Source organism: Melanotaenia boesemani, chromosome 1, assembly GCF_017639745.1.
Source record: "Melanotaenia boesemani isolate fMelBoe1 chromosome 1, fMelBoe1.pri, whole genome shotgun sequence".
Lineage (NCBI taxonomy): Eukaryota > Metazoa > Chordata > Actinopteri > Atheriniformes > Melanotaeniidae > Melanotaenia > Melanotaenia boesemani.
The window spans coordinates 42663707-42689421 of NC_055682.1; the positions used below are offsets into that span (position 1 = coordinate 42663707).

General features: G+C 41.7%; 1 protein-coding gene across 1 annotated transcript; it reads left to right on the plus strand.

The window, feature by feature from the left end:
• The first annotated feature begins 916 nt into the window (after nt 1-916).
• plekho2 (pleckstrin homology domain containing, family O member 2) lies at nt 917-25715 on the plus strand. The gene is made up of 7 exons (XM_041989055.1): nt 917-1471; nt 15360-15509; nt 15661-15783; nt 19021-19125; nt 19207-19305; nt 22795-23118; nt 23205-25715. Exons 1-7 carry the CDS (start codon nt 1463-1465, stop codon nt 24465-24467), a joined length of 2073 nt encoding a protein of 690 aa, XP_041844989.1. The 5' UTR covers nt 917-1462; the 3' UTR covers nt 24468-25715.

The window sequence follows — 25715 nt, forward strand, 5'->3', positions numbered from 1 at the left end:
CCAACAACCATGAACAACCCCTGATACTTCATTGGCCATCCCAAACCTGGGTGTGTCTCAATCAGCACATTCGCCCTGTTCCAAACACTATAAGTAACTGCATAATGTGCAGACACTGAAATTTTAGCAAAAACTCAGTGCACTGAAAGTACCCAGATGCTGCCCTAAAATTCAAAACCAAAAATCCAAATGAAATGATAAACACTACACACACTAAATGGATGCCATTTTGCCGATGTAGTGGAAGGGGAGGGACTTTCAGGCAGTTTTCCAGAGCTGAATAATGGTGACTAACAACTCAGCAGTACTGGTGCAGGCAGAGGCTATTTTGTAAGTATGCTCTCACACATTCATACAATGCTTTAGAAACTAAATATGAAAAAATGTATCAAATATATTTTTTCTGAATGATTAAAGATGACAGTAATGTTATAGATGTATAACTGGACACAGTAAGAGGGAGGTGTGGTTTGAGGGTTTGGTAGGTAACCCTTTGCTAGCTTAAAAACCAGATCCACATGTCGGTGTGTAAAACCAGCTACATAAACAGCTGTTTTAACTGGTTGATTATTGGTCTTTCTGTATATTTATTTTGTAATATCAGACTTTATTTCCTCTGCAAGATAAAGGGCATTTTGTTTGTTTTGCTTCTTTTAAAGATCACATCTTGTATAATATTCTTTAAAATCTGTAAACATAATTTTGTCTTTTTGACATAGGAAAGAGCTAAATGCTATTTGAATCCCTGTATTTCACACACTGCTTCTAACCACAGATGATGATACTGCTGTTAAATGTAGTGAAATCGATTGGCCACCCCATTATTTCCTGGATACGCCACTGATGTAACGCAAAGCTGCTTCCTCCCTGCACGTAGCTGAAGAGAATATAACTTGTCTCTTAATTATTTGGAGGAGAAGTTCAATCAGAGGAAGCTTAATAGAGACGCATTTATGTCCCAGATAAAATTAGATAAAAACTTTGTTCCGGATGTCTCCTCCTATGTTGAAATGATGGAGTCTAAATCTCTGACTCTCAGATGATGCTGCAGCTGAAAATCTGTTTCCTGACTGATCCTGTAAATTTACCCTGATAACAGGGTGGAAGCGCAGCTCACACGGGCCCAGCACGCGCCTCTGAGCCGGGATGGTGCGCAGTTAAACAGGCTGCTGCTGGTCGGGTTGCTCCTCCTCGACAGATTTGTCGAGTCAAGCATATAAAGGGACTTCAACCGGAAACCAAACTTTTTTCTTCGAACTTTTTTCTCCGAGGCAGAAGAGGGAAATGATGCGACCCTTCGTGTCACAGCCTGCACAGTTCCTTGTTTTCTGCATTTGCGTGTGATCCTGGACATGTGTCAGCGGCTCATCAACAGGCAGCAAGCAACAAGTTTGTAGCGAGAATAAAAAGCGACGTCGAGGGATTTTGGGCTCGTCCTCAGCCACATAACGGGTCTGGTATCATGGAAGATGTGAGTAGTCGCTCTAAACGAGTCAGCTTCCTCTGCTTTTTAGTGACATCATATTACTTGTGAATGGGAGGTCACAGTTTAGGCAGATTAAAACAAAGTTGTTTCTGACGTTTAAAAACACTTAAAGGCAGCGACCAACTTACAAGAGCAAGCCCAGGGCCCTCACTAACGATGGCAATCCAAAGCGATTATTTTTTTGGGTTGAGTGTAATAGTTAGTTCTCTGTTTATTTTATAGCAGCGCCATCCTACCAGGTGCAGACCAATCTCGTTTGCACAAAGCACCTGCTCACCTGTCAATCTATTGCATCAACTTGTTGGTCGGATTCCAGGAGAAACTAAAAGGAGAGCTTGAACTCTATGTAAAAATCGTCCCTTTTAGCGTAGTCCTGCGTGTAGCCGTAAACTCTTAATACTTAAATCAGACATTCAACCCTTATCTAAGTCGGATGGTGTTGTTGTTACTTCGGCTGTATCATATTTTCCATTTAACTCTCGTGTGAAGTGCATTTTAACATTGGGCGTTGGGTTTGGCAGGAGAACTGGAGGGAAGTACCGCTCGAGAGGAGGGCGGTAGGCTCCGAAACACAGGGGGAAGCGTATATAAACCTTTATATTTTAGTAATACTATATAATTATTGGAATATACATACGCCGAATTTTTTAATGATAGGGAAGTGTATCAGGAAAAGGTTTAAAATGGGCTCAATATCGTTAATTTTCAAATTAGAGCCAGAAAATTTAAATTTTAGGTATTTCTGAACGCTGTTTGGCGTGCCGCTGTCTCCAGGGTAAGAGAACAGATAACAGAGCTTAAAATAACCAGCATATATCCCTAAAACTCGTTAGAGGCCAGAACCTGAAAGAAAACGTACAGTAAAACAACAATCACACCACTCAATGACAACATGGCTTTTTGAGGAAGCCAATTTACAAGAAAAGGGAAGTAAAGCAGAGACTTGCCTCACCCCCCCGTGTGCAGGCAACTTTTATACCCTATGATCTAAAGTAATTTATTAACTTCTTTCCATCAGACACTCAGCAGCTCACCTTTAAATCTAAGTGTCATTTCTCCTCATACCAGACCTTTTTTGGCCCCACCACCAGATATTCTTCCTCATTCTCACCATCATAATAAAAAGTGAGCGATGTAACTGTGACTGGGCCAGTCCAAAATACTGCAGTTCTACTTTTATAGTCATATTGCAGATTTATATGTGACTAGTTTTACACTTTCAGCCTAAGTTACGGCATCAAAATGCTGACTTTCAAATGTTTTCAGCAGCCTGAAGTGGAGCAACTTTATTTTAAACCGATTCTGAGATGGAGGGAGGAATGTGTATTTGTGATATTTGAACATGATTTTTATTTGCTGTGTTTCACAGTTTGGAGCTGAAATCGAGTGTAAGCTCGAACAGATGATTCTTCTTTTTCTTTCACCCAAACCACCCCACCCCCGTGGCCCTTGCCTAGAGATGATTTATCTCATCTCTGCGTCACCCTCTGCTCTGACTTAGAGTTCATGTAGTGACGAATCTGCCTGACTCCTTCAGCAGGGAGGAAACAGACAGCCACATTATGTGTTGGGCAGAAAACAATTAACCCTCTCTTGATGGCTCTATAATCAGGCCTCTGCCACACGATGAATACTGGCTCACACTGACTGCATCCAGGGAGTGAAAAAAGGTCCTCATTGTGAAAGCCTGATGGTTCTTGTAGGGACAGTAAGTACTCAGTCTGCAGAAAATGTGCTAAATGTTCTTCTGGAAGATGTTTCTACAGCCCAAGGGGCATATGGAGGGTTAAAAAGAAATAGTTGAGTAGATCTTTAGTCTACATCTACAGAAATGGTGTTTTCCTGTCTCTTTAATTACTGAGGAAGCCTTAACTGAAAGTTGGTCATGAATTCATTAATGTTTGTTTTCAGAGTGCTCCTGTACATGTGTAATATGAAATTAGTGTTAGAATGAGCAGCAACGCGATGGGGAGGATGAAATGTGGAGGAAGCTGCAGCAGTAAACAGTGCTAAAGCATGACAAGAAGCAAGAAGAAGCAAGAAAGGTTGGTACATGTCAGTCACTAGATGATGCTGTCCACACGTGGAAAGGCCTTCCTGCTCGCGGCCAGACCGTTACGTCCATTTCATCCCCAGCCGCCTGCCATATACCTCTGTCCTGGGCTGAGGTAGAGGTAAGGACCCAAACACAGGCTGAAAAGGCAGAAAGCAGACCGGTGCAGGAACTAAGGTTTGTTAACAGGAACTGAAGCCAGGCCAGAGGACAAATGACAGGAACATGAAATGCACGGAAAAAAGACATGAAGGCTACAATGAACTGGGAGGATATAAGTGAAACCAAAAGGTATACAGAGGTGAACTAGCAGGGACCAGGTGAAGCAAATGAGCAAACTAAACCAGGTGAACTGAAGAACAGGAAGCAGAAAGCAAAACAAATTACACAAAGAGAAATCCTACAAAATAAGTCAAGAAAAGCAGAACATGACAAGACTACCAAACCAAAACCCATGGATCGTGACAATCACAGATTAATACGTCCAAATTCCCCATAAGGCTCCACTCCTTCACATACTTTCCTTTCTGTTGTCAGATAGTGAAACAACTGTGATTTGGTGAGTGAAAAGTTCACCTGGAGTCAAAGCATTTCTAGTTTTCTCTGCTCTGATGGCACTGTTTGACCTTTGTGCACATTTTTGGACACATTCTGCAGTGTGATGGTGCAGTTCAGGTGCACCAGCTGTGTGCACGCTGGTGCTTCTTGCTGGAAATGTTTCTTCTAGAAATTGCTAGTTTCGTTGCTGTTTGGGGTTAGGGTTAGAAAAATAGCCGAGGGCTCTGAAATGTATCTTAATTTAGCAGGAAAACTGCTGAGCTGGCACTTCTGACTGGACATCCCTGGACGGCTGATATCACCACACACTGTGACTGAACACTGACTGTAAATGAAGCTGCTGATGGTCTCAGTAGTCTACTTATCTGACTCAGTGGAAAAACAAAAAAAGTGAAAGAGAAATTTATCCTCCAAAAATGAGCTGGAATTCTGGAGTTTTTCTTTTGGATAAAATATCTGAAGACATATTTAGATCTGGAAAGTTATTCTCGATGTTTGTAAGACAAGATTGTACAATGACTCTTTAATTGGAGCCCCTGATGATTTAGAACGTTATAATAATTATTATAAAGTTGAATTTTATTGTTGTTAGAGAAGTTAGTTTTTAGTCCACTATGAGTTCACAGTAAAGCTTAAAGGTTGGACGTTAAAGGAAGACTGTGGGTGTTGAGGTGTAATGTCAGTGAGCATAAATGTCAGTGAGCATAAATATTCTCATCAGGCTGTGACAGCTTTACAGAAATAGATTTCCTGCTTTAGTAACAGAGATGTGACAAACACAGTTACCACCTCAGCTTTTGCCTTTTACAGAGTTCGGTGAGTCCAGGAAAGAGGAGCTAATTTAGTGTCACAAAGAAGAGAATTTCTCATGTCTACTAGAAAGGAGCATAAACTTGACTTTAATGACTTATATGGCTGATTGGGAGTAACATGAGGGGCCCCATCATGCTAACGAACACATCAGAGTTTCAGGGCCCATCTATGGTTTGTGGTATAAAGACTGCTTTAAAGTTAGCATGCAGGGCGAAGCGTGCTTTACTGGTTCAGGGTGGATCATAAATGGTTAAACTGGGTTGGATTGGGGATGGTATAACATACTGGCATAAAAGTATAAATTGTTTAAAATATGTATTTATCTCAGTGAAATCCAATTCATCTTAAATATATTTGTTTAGAGAAACTTTTTTTCATGTAAATTTAATGTAAAATTTTCTGTATACTTAGACATGATTTCCAGAATTAGCTGTGAAGCTGTGTGCAGGCAGGCGTGTAAAGCCTGGTACACACATAAAGATTATCGGGCTGTTTTTGTCCTGATTTTCCCTCTTTCCCACCAAGTATGGCAAACGCCACATTATTGTGACTCTTATGAGATTTTTCTGTACAGTTATCATTTGGTCTGAAGTGTGTTACGAGCAGATTTGTCCAGATAATCGGCTCAGAAACGATAACGTAAGGTACCATATACCATCAGCCACATGTTAAGGTACCGTAACATACCATATACCACCAGCGACATGATACGGTACAGTAACATACCATATACCACCAGCGACATGATACGATAACGTAACGTACCATATACCACCAGCGACGTGATACGGTACTGTAACGTACCATATACCACCAGTGACATGTTAAGGCACTGTAACATACCATATACCACCAGCGACATGATAAGGTACCGTAACGTACCATATACCACCAGCAACATGATGAGGTACCGTAACATACCGTATACCACCAGCAACATGATAAGATACCGTAACATACCATATACCACTAGCGACATGATAAGGTATTGTAACATACCATATACCACCAGCGACATGATACAATAACGTAACGTACCATATACCACCAGCGACGTGATACGGTACCGTAACGTACCATATACCACCAGTGACATGTTAAGGCACTGTAACATACCATATACCACCAGCGACATGACGAGGTACTGTAACATACGTATACCACCAGCGGCATGATACGGTACAGTAACGTACCATATACCACCAGCGACATGATACGGTACATTAACGTACCATATACCACCAGCAACATGATAAGATACCGTAACATACCATATACCACCAGCGACATGAGATACCGTAACGTACCGTATACCACCAGCGACATGATACGATAACGTAACGTACCATATACCACCAGCGACATGATAAGGTACCGTAACGTACCATATACCACCAGCGACATGATAAGGTACCGTAACGTACCATATACCATCAGCGACATGATAAGGTATTGTAACATACCATATACCACCAGCGACATGATACGATAACGTAACGTACCATATACCACCAGCAACATATCAAGGGACCATAACGTACCATATACCACCAGCAACATGATAAGGTACCGTAACATACCATATACCACCAGCGACATGATACGATAACGTAACATACCACATACCACCAGCAACATGATAAGATACCGTAACGTACCATATACCACCAGCAACATAATAAGGTACCGTAACATACCGTATACCACCAGCTACATAATACGATAACGTAACGTACCATATACCACCAGTGACATGTTGAGGTACTGTAACGTAGCATATACCACCAGCAACATGATAAGATACCGTAACGTAACATATACCACCAGCGACATGATAAGGTACCGTAACGTACCATATACCACCAGCGACATGATAAGGTACCGTAACGTACCATATACCACCAGCGACATGATACGATAACGTAACGTACCATATACCACCAGCGACGTGATACGGTACTGTAACGTACCATATACCACCAGTGACATGTTAAGGCACTGTAACATACCATATACTACCAGCGACATGATAAGGTACCGTAACATACCGTATACCACCAGCGATATGATACGGTACTGTAACGTACCATGTACCACCAGCGACATGATACGATAACGTAACGTACCATATACCACCAGCAACATCATAAGGTACCGTGACGTACCATATACCATCAGCGACATGTTAAGGTACCGTAACGTACCATATACCGCCAGCAACATATTAAGGGGCCTTAACATACCATATACCACCAGCGACATGATAAGGTACTTTAACGTACCATATACCACCAGCGACATCATACGATAACGTAACTTACCATATACCACCAGCGACATGATAAGGTACTGTAACATACGATATACCACCAGCGACATGATACGATAACGTAACATACCATATACCACCAGCAACATAAGATACCGTAACATACCATATACCACCAGCAACATGATAAGATACCGTAACATACCATATACCACCAGCAACATGATGAGGTACCGTAACATACCGTATACCACCAGCGATATGATACAGTACTGTAACGTACCATTTACCACCAGCAACATGATACGATAATGTAACGTACCATATACCACCAGCAACATATCAAGGGACCATAACGTACCATATACCACCAGCAACATGATAAGGTACCGTAACATACCATATACCACCAGCGACATGATACGATAACGTAACATACCACATACCACCAGCAACATGATAAGATACCGTAACGTACCATATACCACAAGCAACATGATAAGGTACCGTAACATACCGTATACCACCAGCTACATAATACGATAACGTAACGTACCATATACCACCAGTGACATGTTAAGGTACTGTAACGTACCATATACCACCAGCAACATGATAAGGTACCGTAACGTAACATATACCACCAGCGACATGATAAGGTACCGTAACGTACCATATACCACCAGCGACATGATAAGGTACCGTAACGTACCATATACCACCAGCGACATGATAAGGTATTGTAACATACCATATACCACCAGCGACATGATACAATAACGTAACGTACCATATACCACCAGCGACGTGATGCGGTACTGTAACGTACCATATACCACCAGTGACATGTTAAGGCACTGTAACATACCATATACCACCAGCGACATGATAAGGTACCGTAACATACCGTATACCACCAGCGATATGATACGGTACTGTAACGTACCATGTACCACCAGCGACATAATACGATAACGTAACGTACCATATACCACCAGCAACATGATAAGGTACCGTGACGTACCATATACTATCAGCGACATGTTAAGGTACCGTAACGTACCATATACCGCCAGCAACATATTAAGGGGCCTTAACATACCATATACCACCAGCGACATGATAAGGTACTTTAACGTACCATATACCACCAGCGACATGATACGATAACGTAACATACCATGTACCACCAGCAACATAAGATACCGTAACGTACCATATACCACCAGCAACATGATAAGGTACTTTAACGTACCATATACCACCAGCGACATGATACGATAACGTAACTTACCATATACCACCAGCGACATGATAAGGTACTGTAACATACCATATACCACCAGCGACATGATACGATAACGTAACATACCATATACCACCAGCAACATAAGATACCGTAACATACCATATACCACCAGCAACATGATAAGATACCGTAACATACCATATACCACCAGCAACATGATAAGGTACCGTAACATACCGTATACCACCAGCGATATGATACAGTACTGTAACGTACCATATACCACCAGCAACATGATAAGGTACCGTAACATACCATATACCACCAGCGACATGATACGATAACGTAACATACCACATACCACCAGCAACATGTTAAGGTACTGTAACGTACCATATACCACCAGCAACATGATAAGGTACCGTAACGTAACATGTACCACCAGCGACATGATAAGGTACCGTAACGTGCCATATACCATCAGCGACATGATAAGGTATTGTAACATACCATATACCACCAGTGACATGATACGATAACGTAACGTACCATATACCACCAGCGACGTGATACGGTACTGTAACGTACCATATACCACCAGTGACATGTTAAGGCACTGTAACATACCATATACCACCAGCGACATGATAAGGTACCGTAACATACCGTATACCACCAGCGATATGATTCGGTACTGTAACGTACCATGTACCACCAGCGACATGATACGATAACGTAACGTACCATATACCACCAGTAACATGATAAGGTACCGTGACGTACCATATACCATCAGCGACATGTTAAGGTATTGTAACATACCATATACCACCAGCGACATGATACGATAACGTAACGTACCATATACCACCAGCGACGTGATACGGTACCGTAACGTACCATATACTACCAGTGACATGTTAAGGCACTGTAACATACCATATACCACCGGCGACATGATAAGGTACCGTAACGTACCATATACCACCAGCAACATGATGAGGTACCGTAACATACCGTATACCACCAGCAACATGATGAGGTACCGTAACATACCGTATACCACCAGCAACATGATAAGATACCGTAACATACCATATACCACCAGCGACATGATACGATAACGTAACGTACCATATACCACCAGTAACATGATAAGGTACCGTGACGTACCATATACCATCAGCGACATGTTAAGGTATTGTAACATACCATATACCACCAGCGACATGATACGATAACGTAACATACCATATACCACCAGCGACGTGATACGGTACCGTAACGTACCATATACTACCAGTGACATGTTAAGGCACTGTAACATACCATATACCACCGGCGACATGATAAGGTACCGTAACGTACCATATACCACCAGCAACATGATGAGGTACCGTAACATACCGTATACCACCAGCAACATGATGAGGTACCGTAACATACCGTATACCACCAGCAACATGATAAGATACCGTAACATACCATATACCACCAGCGACATGATAAGGTATTGTAACATACCATATACCACCAGCGACATGATACGATAACGTAACGTACCATATACCACCAGCAACATGATGAGGTACCGTAACATACCGTATACCACCAGCAACATGATAAGGTATTGTAACATACCATATACCACCAGCGACATGATACGATAACGTAACGTACCATATACCACCAGCGACGTGATACAGTACCGTAACGTACCATATACCACCAGTGACATGTTAAGGCACTGTAACATACCATATACCACCAGCGACATGATAAGGTACCGTAACATACTGTATACCACCAGCGATATGATACGGTACTGTAACGTACCATTTACCACCAGCAACATGATACGATAACGTAACGGTCCATATACCACCAGCAACATAATACGATAACGTAACGTACCATATACCACCAGCAACATATCAAGGGACCATAACGTACCATATACCACCAGCAACATCATAAGGTACCGTAACATACCATATACCACCAGCGACATGATACGATAACGTAACATACCACATACCACCAGCAATATGATAAGATACTGTAACGTACCATATACCACCAGCAACATGATAAGGTACCGTAACATACCGTATACCACCAGCTACATAATACGATAACGTAAACTACCATATACCACCAGTGACATGTTAAGGTACCGTAACGTACCATATACCACCAGCAACATGATAAGGTACCGTAACGTAACATATACCACCAGCGACATGATAAGGTACCGTAACGTACCATATACCACCAGCGACATGATAAGGTACCGTAACGTACCATATACCACCCGCAACATGATAAGGTACCGTAACGTAACATATACCACCAGCGGCATGATAAGGTACCGTAACGTACCATATACCACCAGCGACATGATTACGGCCGCCTGCAGAACGATCTGTGGGCTTTTCTTAGTGCTGCGGTGTAGAGCAGACTTCCTGTGCAGCTCCATTATTTACCATCTGATATCTACACAAATATATTAGTCAGCTTAGGTTTGAGGAAAATTAGCCTGTAGCTGCTGTTCTGTTGCAGGGGCTTGGTACAGTCCAGCCCTGTAGCAGGCATGACAAATGTTTTCTGGACTGTGCAGCTCTAATCTTAGTGGTGCCTTTATACAGCTGGAGGAAGAATCTTTTCTTCTTTTTTGCTTTCCTGGTTGTCTCTCTGGCATGTCCCTCCTCCCTGCTTTGCGTTCCTTTCTTTGCAGCTGCGCTGAGTGTTTACTGAGTGGAGACAGCCTCGCCTCTACAGTGAAAGTGGAAAAACAGTTTGATGACCTCCCACCTGATGCCAAAACAGAAAAAAATATCCTGTGGAAGTTCCAACAGCTGAAACAAAGCCTGTGAATTCTGCAGACACCTGCACTGGTTGGTGTTTTCAATTAAAAGAAGTCTGTGGATTTACACAGAACTAAGTCAACAAGTCTGCTTTCACCGAGGTCAGCATCATGGAGAGATTAGAGTGGTAGCCCAGTTTACTGGAAACAGTATGAACACATTCAGAGATACTTCAGACTATCTAGCTATGAACTAAACATGAACTTCTTACCTCCACATATTCACACATTTCCTGTTTAAATAGATGTTACTGAAGTTGACTTAATTTCTAAAAAAAAAAGCCCCATCTGCTGGGATTGGTTAGCTCTAGTGGACCAATCAGACTCTCCAGCTACTATTCTGTATCAGCAATGTTAACCAGCTGATCCATCCAAACACATGCAGAGGCCTCCTGAGCATCTAGATGGTCTCAGTCTGTTCCAATAGAGTCCAGCATCATGGGGAAGGTTGCTGACCTGACAGCTGGACAGAAACCATCACTGACTCCCTCCACCAGGAGGGAAAGCCTCAGCAGGTGACTGCAGAAGAAGCTGTATGCTCTCAAAGTGCTGCATCAAAGCTCATCAAGAAGAAGCTGTATGCTTTCAAAGTGCTGCATCAAAGCTCATCAAGAAGAAGCTGTATGCTTTCAAAGTGCTGCATCAAAGCTCATCAAGAAGAAGCTGATTGGAAGGAAAAGCTGTAACAGGATGAAGCAGAAGGAGAGAACGGTCAGGAAAAGCTTCACCAGGACTGGACTGAGGCTGGAGTTAGAGCTTCCAGAGCCACCACACAGACGGATCCTGGACCTGGACTTCACATGTCTGTAGGTTTTAGCTGCCTGAGCTGCAGAGTGTTATTTATACTAAACATTAGTGAGTGTTACTGCTGCCATGCTGTCACTAACCGCCATGCCAGTGGAAAAACAGAAGAAAACATGATGGTCGCTGACGTTTGATGATCTGAGGTAGGAGGCTAAATTTACGAGACATTGATTCATTTTCTGTACCGCTTAGAATTCACAATTCAGGGTCGGCGGGAAGCTGTCCCGGCAATTAGCAGGTGAGAGGCAGATACACCTGGACTGGTACACCTGGACTGGTACACCTGGACAGATACATCTGGACAGATACACCCGGACAGGTACACCCGGACAGATACACCTGGACAGGTAAACCTGGACTGGTACACCTGGACAGATACACCTGGACAGGTACACCTGGACAGGTACAACTGGACTGGTACACCCGGACAGGTACAACTGGACAGGTACACTTGGACAGATACACCCCGACAGGTACACCTGGACTGGTACACCTGGACTGATACACCTGAACAGATACACCCACGCTACACGGACAGAACATGTTTGAACCGGCCGAGGACCCACGCTACACAGACAGAATATGTTTGAATCGGCCGAGGACCCACGCTACACGGACAGAACATGTTTGAACCGGCCGAGGACCCACGCTACACGGACAGAACATGTTTGAACCGGCCGAGGACCCACGCTACACGGACAGAACATGTTTGAACCAGCCGAGGACCAGCGCTACACGGACAGAACATGTTTGAATCGGCCGAGGACCCACGCTACACGGACAGAACATGTTTGAACCGGCCGAGGACCCACGCTACACGGACAGAACATGTTTGAATCGGCCGAGGACCCACGCTACACGGACAGAACATGTTTGAACCGGCCGAGGACCCACGCTACACGGACAGAACATGTTTGAACCGGCCGAGGACCCACGCTACACGGACAGAACATGTTTGAACCGGCCGAGGACCCACGCTACACGGACAGAACATGTTTGAACCGGCCGAGGACCCACGCTACACGGACAGAACATGTTTGAACCGGCCGAGGACCCACGCTACACGGACAGAACATGTTTGAACCGGCCGAGGACCCACGCTACACGGACAGAACATGTTTGAACCGGACGAGGACACACGCTACACGGACAGAACATGTTTGAACCGGCCGAGGACCAGCGCTACACGGACAGAACATGTTTGAACCGGCCGAGGCTCGAACCAATGTTTGGACTGACTTTCTTAGACTATTGAAGAACATGTTTTTTTTCTTTTCCTTAAAAACATTTAGTAGATTTTTTAATAAAAAATAACTTAAAAAGTATTAAAAACAGGAAGAAATTACATCAATCATGATCTTATTTATATCCCAGCAAATGCTAATATGTCTACTCTCTGACCTCTGCAGATCATTCATGACCATACAACAAATTAACTTGTATGACCACTTTTAACATGTATTCAGCCCTTATTTATCTGAAAACTGAAACTTATTCTTTTCAGTCTTCTTCACTCAGTTTGACTCAAACATTGTTTTCTGGTTATGAAATGCCAACAACAACAATATAATAATAATAATAATAATAATAATAATAATAATTACTGCTAGTAAGTCTGCACCCCTGTTGGTATTTTTAAAATCTAATTTGATTGTCGTTGACTTGAACAGGTTCACTTTGCACTGTTGATCAGCTATCTGTGAGTTATCCTGTGGTGTAAATGAGGGACCTGATATCATAAATACAATAAATAATATAATAAAAAATACTGTCTAGTAAGTTGACTGGAAGTTGCATAGAGGCAACTGGAAGTTGGTAGCTTGGGGCTTGAGGTGATTTCAGACCTTTGCCTAATGGGAGAATCAACCTCTGCTGATTTATGATGGTGGAACATCTACCAAATGCTATCAGAGCAGGGATGTTCCTCTATCTTCAAGAAGGTTATAAAAAATTATTTTCTCTGAGATCCCCCTAAAACATCAACACACTGGGACCTCCTCCCCCTTTGGTCTGTCTGGTCAAAGTCAGGTTTATTGTCATAGTCCAGGGTGGGTGGAAGGGGGGTGGAGCAGGGAGAGACTTCAGCATCCTGACAGCCTGGTGGACCAAACTGTCCTTCAGTCTGCTGGTCCTGGTCCTGGCCCACAGGCTCCTTCCTGTAGGCAGCAGGCTGAATAAGCTGTGTGACGGGTGGGTGGGGTCTCACTCTCAATGCAGAGGGCTTTACGGGTGAGGAGAGGTGGAGATGTTTGCAGGGAGGGGAGAGGGGCGCCGACCATCTTCTCCGCTGATCTCACGATGCGTTGACCACAGTCAAGTCATTTGCAGACTGGATGAGGAGGTTGGAGCTGTGTGACGGTGTTGAGTCGTGGGTCAGCAGAGTGAAGAGGAGGGGGCTCAGCACATATCCTTGGGGGACGATTGTGCTAAATGCCGGACTGACACAGCATTCTGACGTAGGAGTCTTTAGTGTCCAGATGTGTGAGGGCTGTGTGGAGGGCAGTGGAGATGGAAACACTAGCCTTCATAAGAATGGGAGTGAGGGCTGCCAGATGGTAGTCATTGAAACAGTACCTCTTTGAGAACCGAGTCAGGATGAGGTCTGGATTCCGACTCAACCACACGGAGATCTGACTTTGCATGTACATCAGCAAATTTAAAAGGATGCGAGATAGCCTTGCTTCATGACTGGCCAAGGCTTCCTTGTCTTTTTGTCATACCTTTACAGGTATATAAACAATCAAGATTTAATTTAATTTTTTAAATTTATTCTACTTTATTAATCCCAGCTGGGAAATTCTTTCTCTGCATTTAACCCACCCTAGTTGCTAGGAGCAGTGGGCTGCCAGATTCCAGCGCCCAGGGAGCCTTGCTCAGGGGCCCACAGTGGTTTTTACCTTATTTGCCAGCCCAGGAACTTGAACCCAGGTTCTCTAGACCCAAGCCTAACTCTGTAACCACTAGGCTACCACTGCCCCTAAGATACATAACATATCAATACCATCATTTAGTCATTTGATTGGTGATCCGTAGCGAAAACTGGTACAATGTTGCAGGTCCAAAATGGTGTGTTGATGATAATGCTTATCTAAAGTTATAAGCATCAAGCCATCACCGCATCTCTTTCTTTGCAAAGTACAAATAAATTGTGTGATTTTAAAGTTTTACTTCAGCAAAGCACCAGATGTCATCACAATCTAAATTCAGCTTGCAGCCTGACGGATGACGGTGGTGTGACGTCCTTTCACTCTGTCATCATAGGGTACTAAAGAAGAACCAGCCCAGCATGAAGAACCCAAGTTCCTGAGCAAGGCTGGCTGGGTGAAGAAGGCTCACGGTCGAGTTTTGGCCAGCTACAAAGACCGCTACATCCATGTGGAGAAGACAGAGATTGTGGTGTTTGAAAACGAGGTAGGTTACACCACAGAAAGTCCTCCTGGTATGAATAAGTCAGTTGTTGTTCAGGGCTGATCAATAACTACTGATGAAAACTGACCTGAGGACAGATATATCCTTAAATTGACACATTAGGAGAAAATGTACCTGTACTTCTGTGTTGCAGGGCCTGCAGACCTGCCTGGAGAGGTTCGACCTGGAAAACTATGATAAATGTCATGAATTAAAGAGCCCCTTCAAGAAGAAGCACAGATTGGTCCTGATTCGATCACCCAAGTCTGGAAATGCGGTGAGCCAACTGATGCCTTCGTTGTTAGCTGAACTTGTGTAAATCTGAAATTAAAGGCAAGATTTTATTTAAAATGAAAACAAAATGAAAAAAATTTATATCATCCCAGAGGGAAATTACATTAATGTACAATCATACATCACGATATAATAATAAAGTGCAGAAATTAAAGATGTGTGACAGCTTAGTAAAAATGAAGCCATCTCATACATTAAATTAGATTTATGTTAATCTCAGTTATAAAAAAGACACCATTTCTGTCGGCTCATTATTATCCTCTTCATCAGACATAAAAATTTAATTTCTTACAACATAACACATTAAATTATACTGCATCTAATTCAGTGTACATGTGTTGTACACTTTTCTGGGTTTACGAAGAAATAAATAATAGATCTGTTTTCACCTAAAACTGGAACTCTGAATTAACCACAGTTCACAAGTTTAGTTTTTACAGCCTGTCATCACTTAAAGAAAAAAATTGTGTGTGTGATTTGTAAACCATGTAAACCAGCAATTGTGTGTAACTTTTGGATAATATGTAAATTATGCACAAAAAATATGTTTACACATACACAAATACATGAATGTACAAACATCAATATTTTTACACACAATCTTTTTACCCTGAGCCTTATATATAGATTGATAGACAGGACGAACGATGGACCAACAGGAAGCGACAGGACCGTCCTAAATATTATTATTATTATTATTATTATCATTAATAATAATAATGATAATAATAATAATAAATAATAATGATAATAATAATAATAAATAATAATGATTATAATAATAATAAATAATAATGATAATAATAATAATAAATAATAATGATAATAATAATAATAATATCATTATCATTATTATCATTATTACTGTTATTATTGTTGTTGTTGTTATTGATGTGTAAGAGGGTTATTTGTCGAGTGTGATGCAGAAGTTGCAAATGTGAGGGGATGGAGAAAGGGAGGAGGTATCAGTACTGACGCAGTAGTTATCCTGGATCTACGGGGTGAATTATGGACCAATAATGTCCCTTTTATCCCAGTTGAGTTTAAGGTAGTTCTTTGCATCCAGGAAATGGTTTCAGTGAGAGGTATAGATGATGATTGATGATGATGATGATGATGGTAAGTATGAAGAGAAGGGGGCCCAGCTTTGAACCCTGGGGCTGTGGATGATAAGCAGTTGTTGATATGGAAAAATTATTTATGATTAGTGAGATCAGCTTTAATCCATGTAAGTGCTGTACTAGTGATATTAAATTCAGTTCAATCCAGCTTTATTTGTACAGCGCCAGTTCACAACACAAATCAGTTCAAGCCAAATCACAATAAATAATAGGCTAGTTAAGGAGACCAACAGATCACATCAAATCTTTACTTCAACATTTTCTATAATTAAATACTGAAAAATGTAGGAATCAATAAATTAATTGACCAATTAAATGATAACATTGTTAATCATATTTAACCCTACTTCCCAAAAAGTCAGGACACTGTAAAATGTAAATAAAAACGATGAAAATGATTTATAAATCCCATCAGGCTATATGTTATTCCCAGTAAAGATAAACAGCATCTCAGAGGATGAAACGGAGACGTTTCACCATGAAAATATGAGCTGATAGTGAATCTGATGCAGCAACACGTCTGGAAAAAGTTGGAACAGGAGCAACAAAAGGCTGGAAAAGTACCTGGTACAAACCAGAAACACCTGGAGGAGCACTGGACAACTAACCAGGTTACCTGGCAACAGGTCAGTAACATGACTGGTATAAAAGGAGCATTTCAGAGAGGCAGAGTCTCTCACATGGAAAGATGGACAGAGCTTCACCAATCTGAGACAAACTGGATCTAAAACTGGAACAATTTCAGAAAAATGTTCTTCAAACTTTGAAGATCCTCAATCAATCAATCAATCAATCTTTATTTATAGAGCACTTTTCATACATGAATGCAGCACAAAGTGCTTTCCATGGTTAAAACAATCCCCCCCCCACCCCAACCACCACACATAACCCCCTCCCTCCCCGCTTGTGTACAAGCAAGCATACACATACACACACACATACTTGCACATATTAAAAGACTAATGTGAGGTTGAGCACAGATGAGCCTGGTAAGGCTACAGCGGATCAAACCAACTTTCTTCTACCTGGTAGACAACCACCCAACCACTCTGTAGTGTTTGTCAAGTTATCCTGGGATTTAACTTAAAGTCTGTCCAAACTTGAAAAAGGCCTCGGCCAGCTACAGGTTTAGTTGGATCAACTGAAACAACAACTTTCTTGATTTTCCTTTTCCTCTGTTCACTTTGACATGTGCCCATTTAGATGCCAGTCAGGTAAGTTGAAGATCAGGTTGAAAACCTTTACAATACAAAAGAACACAAATATAATAATTACTTTTAGCTATCTAAACATATAACATACAGAAAATATTCTTAAAGTTATAAGCAACAATGCTAACAAGCTTGTTGAATCAGCAAAATTAACTTAGCTTAACATTTTTCTTACATTTAGCAAGCCTCTGAACTAATAATAAAACCGAACATAAAACGGTTTTCCCACCAGTAGCTTCCCTGGAGATGGCCAGTACTTTGTTTCCCCTCGTTTTCAGTCCTTCTCCAGCTCCAGTTCTCTCAACATGTGCTTTCAGCGCACTCCTCACGTTCTCGGTTTCACTGCAGATGACAACCTTAGAGAGTCAGCGTCCTGTTTCAAAACAAATTTCCATTTTCCAAAGTAAAAGAATTTCCCTTTCAGGAACTGACCGTACAGTGTTTGATCCTGCATCCACAGCATGAACAACAACAACAACAGTAACTTATTCATGTCTACACTACACAACCGTTGGTATGACTCTTATGTTGCTGTGTATTGTCAATCATTGGTACTTTTTTAATTAGTGAAGTAAACCATGTAAATCTTTTAATAAATTATCAAGTTTAAATAGCACCATTATCTGTTTTTATGAATTTAGTTGTAAGATAAGACCTCAGTCTGTTGCTTGTTGTTCCATGTGAAGAAACGCAGGGTGGTCTGACCAGCATGTGAGGAGCTGCTTGGCAACCTGTTGCCATCACCGGGGTAACGGTGTTCAACTCTGGTTCTGTGTAAAGTTCTGAGAGTAGCACCAGTGTGTGTGCTGTTGAGCCACAGTTCATATACTCAGCCTGTGGTAAAGGTTGAATGTAGAGGTTGGATAAACTGGTTTTTTATATGTGAAGGTCCATAATGTGAAGCTCCAAGTTCAGACTGCAGAGGAGAAGGAAGCTTGGATTAAAGCCCTCAGTGATGCCATCAGTCGTGCAAAGAACAAAGTCTTTGATGAGGTAAATGTCTCACGATGAATTTTGGATTCAGTCATAAACAAGTTGATTTTAAAAGCTGAAAATGGTCCATGTTTAACACAGGTGAAGGTGGACAAAATCAGTCATTTAGAACATGTTACTCGATCAAGGCCAAAAGGGAACCGAAACCGGAGGCCACCAACGAGGATTCACATGAAAGAGGTGTGTATGTGGTATGTTGGTAGATGGGTGCACATGCTTCACAGGCAAAAGATGCAGAACCTCCTCTCGATGAAGCATTTTTTCTGCATCCTGTCTAAAATGCCACATCAGAAATGTAAAACAATTTGCATAAAGTACATCTTCACAACTAGAAGGGCTGTATGTATGATCTTGATAGTATACCTGGGAATGAGTTAGGGCTGGGCGATTAATCGATAAAATCGATAAATCGAATTTTCCATTTCTGGAGATTAATTTTTTTTGAAAATCTGGATTTTTTTCCATAGTTAGTTAGCAGCAGACTTAGCCCTCCGTCCACACCAGAACGGTGTTTGTCTGACAGATTTTCAGTAAAGTGACCCTTCACTCATGCCTGGGATTTAGCTGTGCGTATAACTGCAGTGAGAAATGCTGCTCTCTACGAGATGCAGAAATCAACTTAACCCACAAACCCTAGTTAAGAGACAACCTTCATCAGGGGAATTATTCCTGCAGTGGATCCTGTATGATAAGGATCCAGATGGAAAGAGATCACGGATGCATTGTGTCGCATATTTCAATGTAAGATATGAAGTCGTTTATATGGTGGAAGAGCTATGACATTATATGCTTTATTTTTGCTAGCATTCATCTATATAAACAAATGAATTTTTTTAATAAGTTTATTTATGTTTTGTAAAAGAAAAGGAAAAAAAATCGATTAAAATCGGAAATCGGATTTGGTTATAAAAAATCGGAGATTTTATTTTTAGGCCATATCGCCCAGCCCTAGAATGAGTAAAGCAATCCTAGGAATGAGTAAAGTAATCCTAGGAATGAGTAAAGTAGTCCTAGGAATGAGTAGAGTAATCCTAGGGAATTAGTAAAGTAATCCTAGGAATGAGTAAAGTAATCCTGGAAATGAGTAAAGTAATCCTACGAATTAGTAAAGTAATCCTATGACTGAGTAAAGTAATCCTAGGATTGAGTAAAGTAATCCTAGGGAATTAGTAAAGTAATCCTAGGATTGAGTAAAGTAATCCTACGAATGAGTAAAGTAGTCATAGGAATGAGTAAAGTAGTCCTAGGAATGAGTAGAGTGATCCTAGGAATGAGTAAAGTAATCCTAGGGAATGAGTAAAGTAATCCTAGGACTGAGTAAAGTAATCCTGGGAATGAGTAAAGTAGTCCTAGGAATAAGTAAAGTAGTCCTAGGAATGAGTAAAGTAATCCTAGGAATGAGTAAAGTAATCCTGGGAATGAGTAAAGTAATCCTAGGAATGAGTAAAGTAATCCTAGGACTGAGTAAAGTAATCCTGGGAATGAGTAAAGTAGTCCTAGGAATAAGTAAAGTAGTCCTAGGAATGAGTAAAGTAATCCTAGGAATGAGTAAAGTAGTCCTAGGAATAAGTAAAGTAGTCCTAGGAATGAGTAAAGTAATCCTAGGAATGAGTAAAGTAATCCTGGGAATGAGTAAAGTAATCCTAGGAATGAGTAAAGTAATCCTAGGACTGAGTAAAGTAATCCTGGGAATGAGTAAAGTAGTCCTAGGAATAAGTAAAGTAGTCCTAGGACTGAGTAAAGTAATCCTGGGAATGAGTAAAGTAGTCCTAGGAATAAGTAAAGTAGTCCTAGAAATGAGTAAAGTAATCCTAGGAATGAGTAAAGCAATCCTGGGAATGAGTAAAGTAGTCATAGGAATGAGTAGAGTAATCCTAGGGAATTAGTAAAGTAATCCTAGGAATGAGTAAAGTAATCCTGGAAATGAGTAAAGTAATCCTACGAATTAGTAAAGTAATCCTATGACTGAGTAAAGTAATCCTAGGATTGAGTAAAGTAATCCTAGGGAATTAGTAAAGTAATCCTAGGAATGAGTAAAGTAATCCTACGAATGAGTAAAGTAGTCATAGGAATGAGTAAAGTAGTCCTAGGAATGAGTAGAGTGATCCTAGGAATGAGTAAAGTAATCCTAGGGAATGAGTAAAGTAATCCTAGGACTGAGTAAAGTAATCCTGGGAATGAGTAAAGTAGTCCTAGGAATAAGTAAAGTAGTCCTAGGAATGAGTAAAGTAATCCTAGGAATGAGTAAAGTAATCCTGGGAATAAGTAAAGTAGTCCTAGGAATGAGTAAAGTAATCCTAGGAATGAGTAAAGTAATCCTGGGAATGAGTAAAGTAATCCTAGGAATGAGTAAAGTAATCCTAGGACTGAGTAAAGTAATCCTGGGAATGAGTAAAGTAGTCCTAGGAATAAGTAAAGTAGTCCTAGGACTGAGTAAAGTAATCCTGGGAATGAGTAAAGTAGTCCTAGGAATAAGTAAAGTAGTCCTAGGAATGAGTAAAGTAATCCTAGGAATGAGTAAAGCAATCCTGGGAATGAGTAAAGTAGTCATAGGAATGAGTAGAGTAATCCTAGGGAATTAGTAATGTAATACTGGGAATGAGTAAAGTAATATCTGAGGAGGAACTGTGCTACAGTAGAAGGTAAAAGTGAACCTGAGCAGGTTTCCAGGTGTTTAATAGAGGTGTTACACAGGTAAATATCTCAGGAAGCCATCGGCCGATGATGTTGATGATGATGATGGACATCTTTATCAATGGTCAGAGACAGGAGGATCCAGGGACAGCCCCACATTCACCTTAGAACCACCATGAGGGTCCAGAAGTGAAGCCTAGGATGGTCTATGATGGTCTGACAGGAAGAGTGAACCCTTCACTATGGCTGTGTCCGAATGTCCACCCTACTCCCTAACCCCTCGTTCACTACGTAGGGCTGCACTACATAGTGACTCATTCTCTTGGCGATTCAGACACGAAGTTGCCTATTTTTTCTTCGCGCAAACCACGTCACTACCGCTGTCACCACGGCAACCACAATCCGCGTCAAGATGTCATTCCAAATCCAGTCCAAAGTTGTGTGTAAATATTTTTTTATTCCTTATGTTGTATTTTATTCTTTGTTTGTTTGCTTATAGATAATTTCGCGCAGCTCAATTTTTTCGCATCCTTGTGCCACGTTGAGCGTCTGCATTGTGCATTGTGGTCTATATTGACCCGTCTAGTGACCATCGATGCTCTCTACTTTTCAAGATGCATTGTGGGTAATTTTGAGTGCCCTACTTTTTCCTTTCTGGACATTCGGACACTCTGACAAAATGGCGTGACCCCTGCACAGGGCCCTATGTAGGGAGTAGGGTGCATATTCAGACACAGCCTATAAGACTTTCTTTTAGCTGAATTTCTCCACATCCTGTTGCTACTTGTTAGCATTGCTGCTTCTTGGTGTCTGCTAACATCTTATGTACTTCAGGAACTCATTCTGCTCATCAAGAAGAGGTTAAGCAAATATGTGTTTAAGCTTGTGTTTCTTGGATGTTTTTGGATTTAAATTTGCAGGATTTTGTTCAAATGCACTCAGCTTTTCTACACCATTTAGTTTTAAATTTTACACTTGTGTTCACAAACACTTTGTTTTTCGTGTCTTATACGTACAGTATCTTTTATTCTTTAGGTGGCTGATGTGTCATCTGATGGCATCCTGCGTTTGGATCTTGATCTTGAGGGTGCAGTGATGCCTAACGGGACCCATCACAGTAATGTTGATGGCACTGTGACCCCCAAAAAAGCTAAAGACCCGACCCCCCAGCCCAACTCCGACAATGCTGCAGAGAAACCGTTGGAGCAAAGTGCTGAGCAGGGGTCTCAGTCTGATCCACAGCTCAGTCCCCAGAAGAAGGCTATCAAACCTCCAATGCCGCCTACTAAAGAGGCTAATCCCAGTTCCACATCTGAGGATGAACCTGCTAAAGATGAAGAAAAAGGTCCAGAGAAAAAGGTTAGTTATGGAACCACACTGCTCAGACATACTGTCCCTTTGTTTGAATGATGTGGCCTCTAAAGTATGGTTTTGTGTTCAACAAGGTCCCGAAGCCACCGATGCCTCCATCAAAAGAAGTCAAACCCTGTTCCTCACCTGCTGAAGAAGCTGCAGAGAACCAAAAACCTGATGCTAAGAAAAAAACATGTCCACCTCCAACCCCTCCCAACAGGCCCAGCTCAGCTGGCTCTCTCAGCAACCTTGCAGAAATATTACAGTCCACATCGGGCCCCCACCCTCCTACACCTCCATCTAAAGAGAAAAAGCCCTCTCATCCTGCCGTGGCGTCCAAAGAACAAGTTAAAGACACAGCTGAAGAGGACGTGGAGAGGACAGTGGACAGCAGAAAAGAATCAGAAACAGATGAGGCAGACCAGCTGGTCTCTGAGGAAACTCTTCCCCATGTCAGAGATGGTGAACCCGAAAGCCCCGAAGCAGAAGGAGAAGCTTCTGTGCAAGAGTCAGTGGAGACTGTTAGCTGTGACACCAAGCCACAAACACCTACAGCGCCTCAGAGGAACCCAGGCCCAGAAAAACCTGCTGAGCCTGATGTGCAGCACAAAGAAAGCCTTTCAGACTCTGCTGACGATAACGCTTCATCCAGCTCTCCTCAGACACTGGAGCTCCCCCCCCACAGCGAAGTCCCCTCAGTAGTGGTCTCTGTTGAAGACCCACTCCCTGACAGCTTCAGCCTGAGTCCACTGCACTGTCATTTGTCTGGGGACAAGAGAAAGAAGGCGGAGGAGAAATCTGTGGACAGTGGCCAGCACTCGGATGATGAAAGTGAAGGCTCTGGGAGTGAAGACACGCTGGCAGCTTCAACAGCTGCACTCAGGGGAAGCCACCCTGGTCTGGACGTGTTGGACACTTTGGAGGACGACATTCAGCTCACTGTTCAATTAGGTCCACCAGCCAAACCTCAGATGAGGCCAAATGTCATTTCCTGTCGGCTCGCAGCCCCCTACCACAAACCTCCCAAACCGTCGGTCAAACCCAGGTCGGCCTCCATCGGAGATCTGCTGTCCGAGTCCTCAAGCTGTACTCAAACGATACAGCCCAGCAGAGGTGGGGATGAAGGCTCAGCACCTACTCATGACGATGTCATCAAACTCGAGACTGAGGTGGCTCTGGAGATGAAAACGACAAGCAAGCTCCTGAGCCAGGCTCATGGGGAAGACTACACGGAGGTTCTACCAGAAGATCTGCTGGCTAAAGCCATGGAGAAGCTGAGGAAGGCCGACCACGTCCTCAGGGAGGTCAAGAAGATCAAATTTGCAAAGAATGCAAGAAACAGGATGAGCTGGTGAATAGTGGAAGGACTTTGACCTGACTGATCCTTAAACCCTTCATCTGTCTGAAGGCCTTGGATTTCACGTATGTCTTTATTCGGCTGAAGGGAATCTGACATCATACACAGCTTACATTACAAAAATAACCTGTTGGTACTCTTCCTTGCGTTAAGAAGCCAGTACACAATGACCATTGTTCCATTGGCAAAAATGTTTGACCAGCATTTTTAGTCAAATCATGGAGCTGATCTTTACGGAGCCCCTCGCGCATCACATGACCCCGACGCGCCGAAGAGATGCGTTGACACAGTTTACCTACAGATTAGTAATCCATGACCACGATCAGAAACTGTTTCTGTTTATCATAAAACAATGATGATGACGGTGATGATGATGGTAGTGTCATTCAGAACTGGAAAGCCAGTATAGCAACATGAGCTGGGGGTTCAGGGCAGAAGAGATGAAGGTTTCATCGGCACATTTTCATCATATTAAACTATGTGCAATTATTTTTAGTTACTCTGCAAAGCAGTGCTTCATGTTTTTTATATGAAAAAAGAAAATACCTTACTGAAAGGGAAATGGATAAACAATAATAAATAATAATTGAAAAAATACTATAGTACTAAATAGTACTAAAAGGCTTCATGTTAAATTAAACACAATTTTTAATGATTAATTTTTCTTACTTCTGAGGCTTTTTTATTTTGTTGGCATTTAATATAACTGAATTAACCGTCTGTATATGCTTTATAATTTAGCTGCAGCGAGTGTGCTGCTGATCACTGATGAAGAAAGATACACCAGCTTAGCTCAGGAGTAATTCGAAATAGTCGTCACATTATTCGTACAATGAAAACAAATCAGAGATTATTTATGTTTCAGTTTTTTCACAGATTTAACAGAACATATATTTTAATACTGATTTTACAGAACGGGATGCTTTTAGGAGCTCTCGCTTAACCTTATACACCACGTTTTATTCCTGGGGTTTCTTATGTAAATAGATAGTTACATTCCCAACAGTCTACATCATAAACTTATTAATGTCAAAATCAACTTTTTTTATCCGGTGCTTTGCTAAAAGATGACCCTCGTGCCAATTAAAGTATGTAAGAATATCTCATGACAATAGATACTTTTTGAACTCTGAAATGTTTAAACAGTTGAAAGGAAAGTGTTTTTGTCTGTTTTTAATCTAACTGAACACAAATCTCTGTATTATTCTGTCATCAGTTTCAGTTAAAATAAACTTGGAGATTCTTT

Coding starts and splice junctions, on each gene's coding strand:
- plekho2 (XM_041989055.1), top strand. Junction 15,510..15,660: donor TTGTGGTGTTTGAAAACGAG/GTAGGTTACACC, acceptor TCTGTGTTGCAG/GGCCTGCAGACCTGCCTGGA. Junction 19,306..22,794: donor CGAGGATTCACATGAAAGAG/GTGTGTATGTGG, acceptor TTTATTCTTTAG/GTGGCTGATGTGTCATCTGA.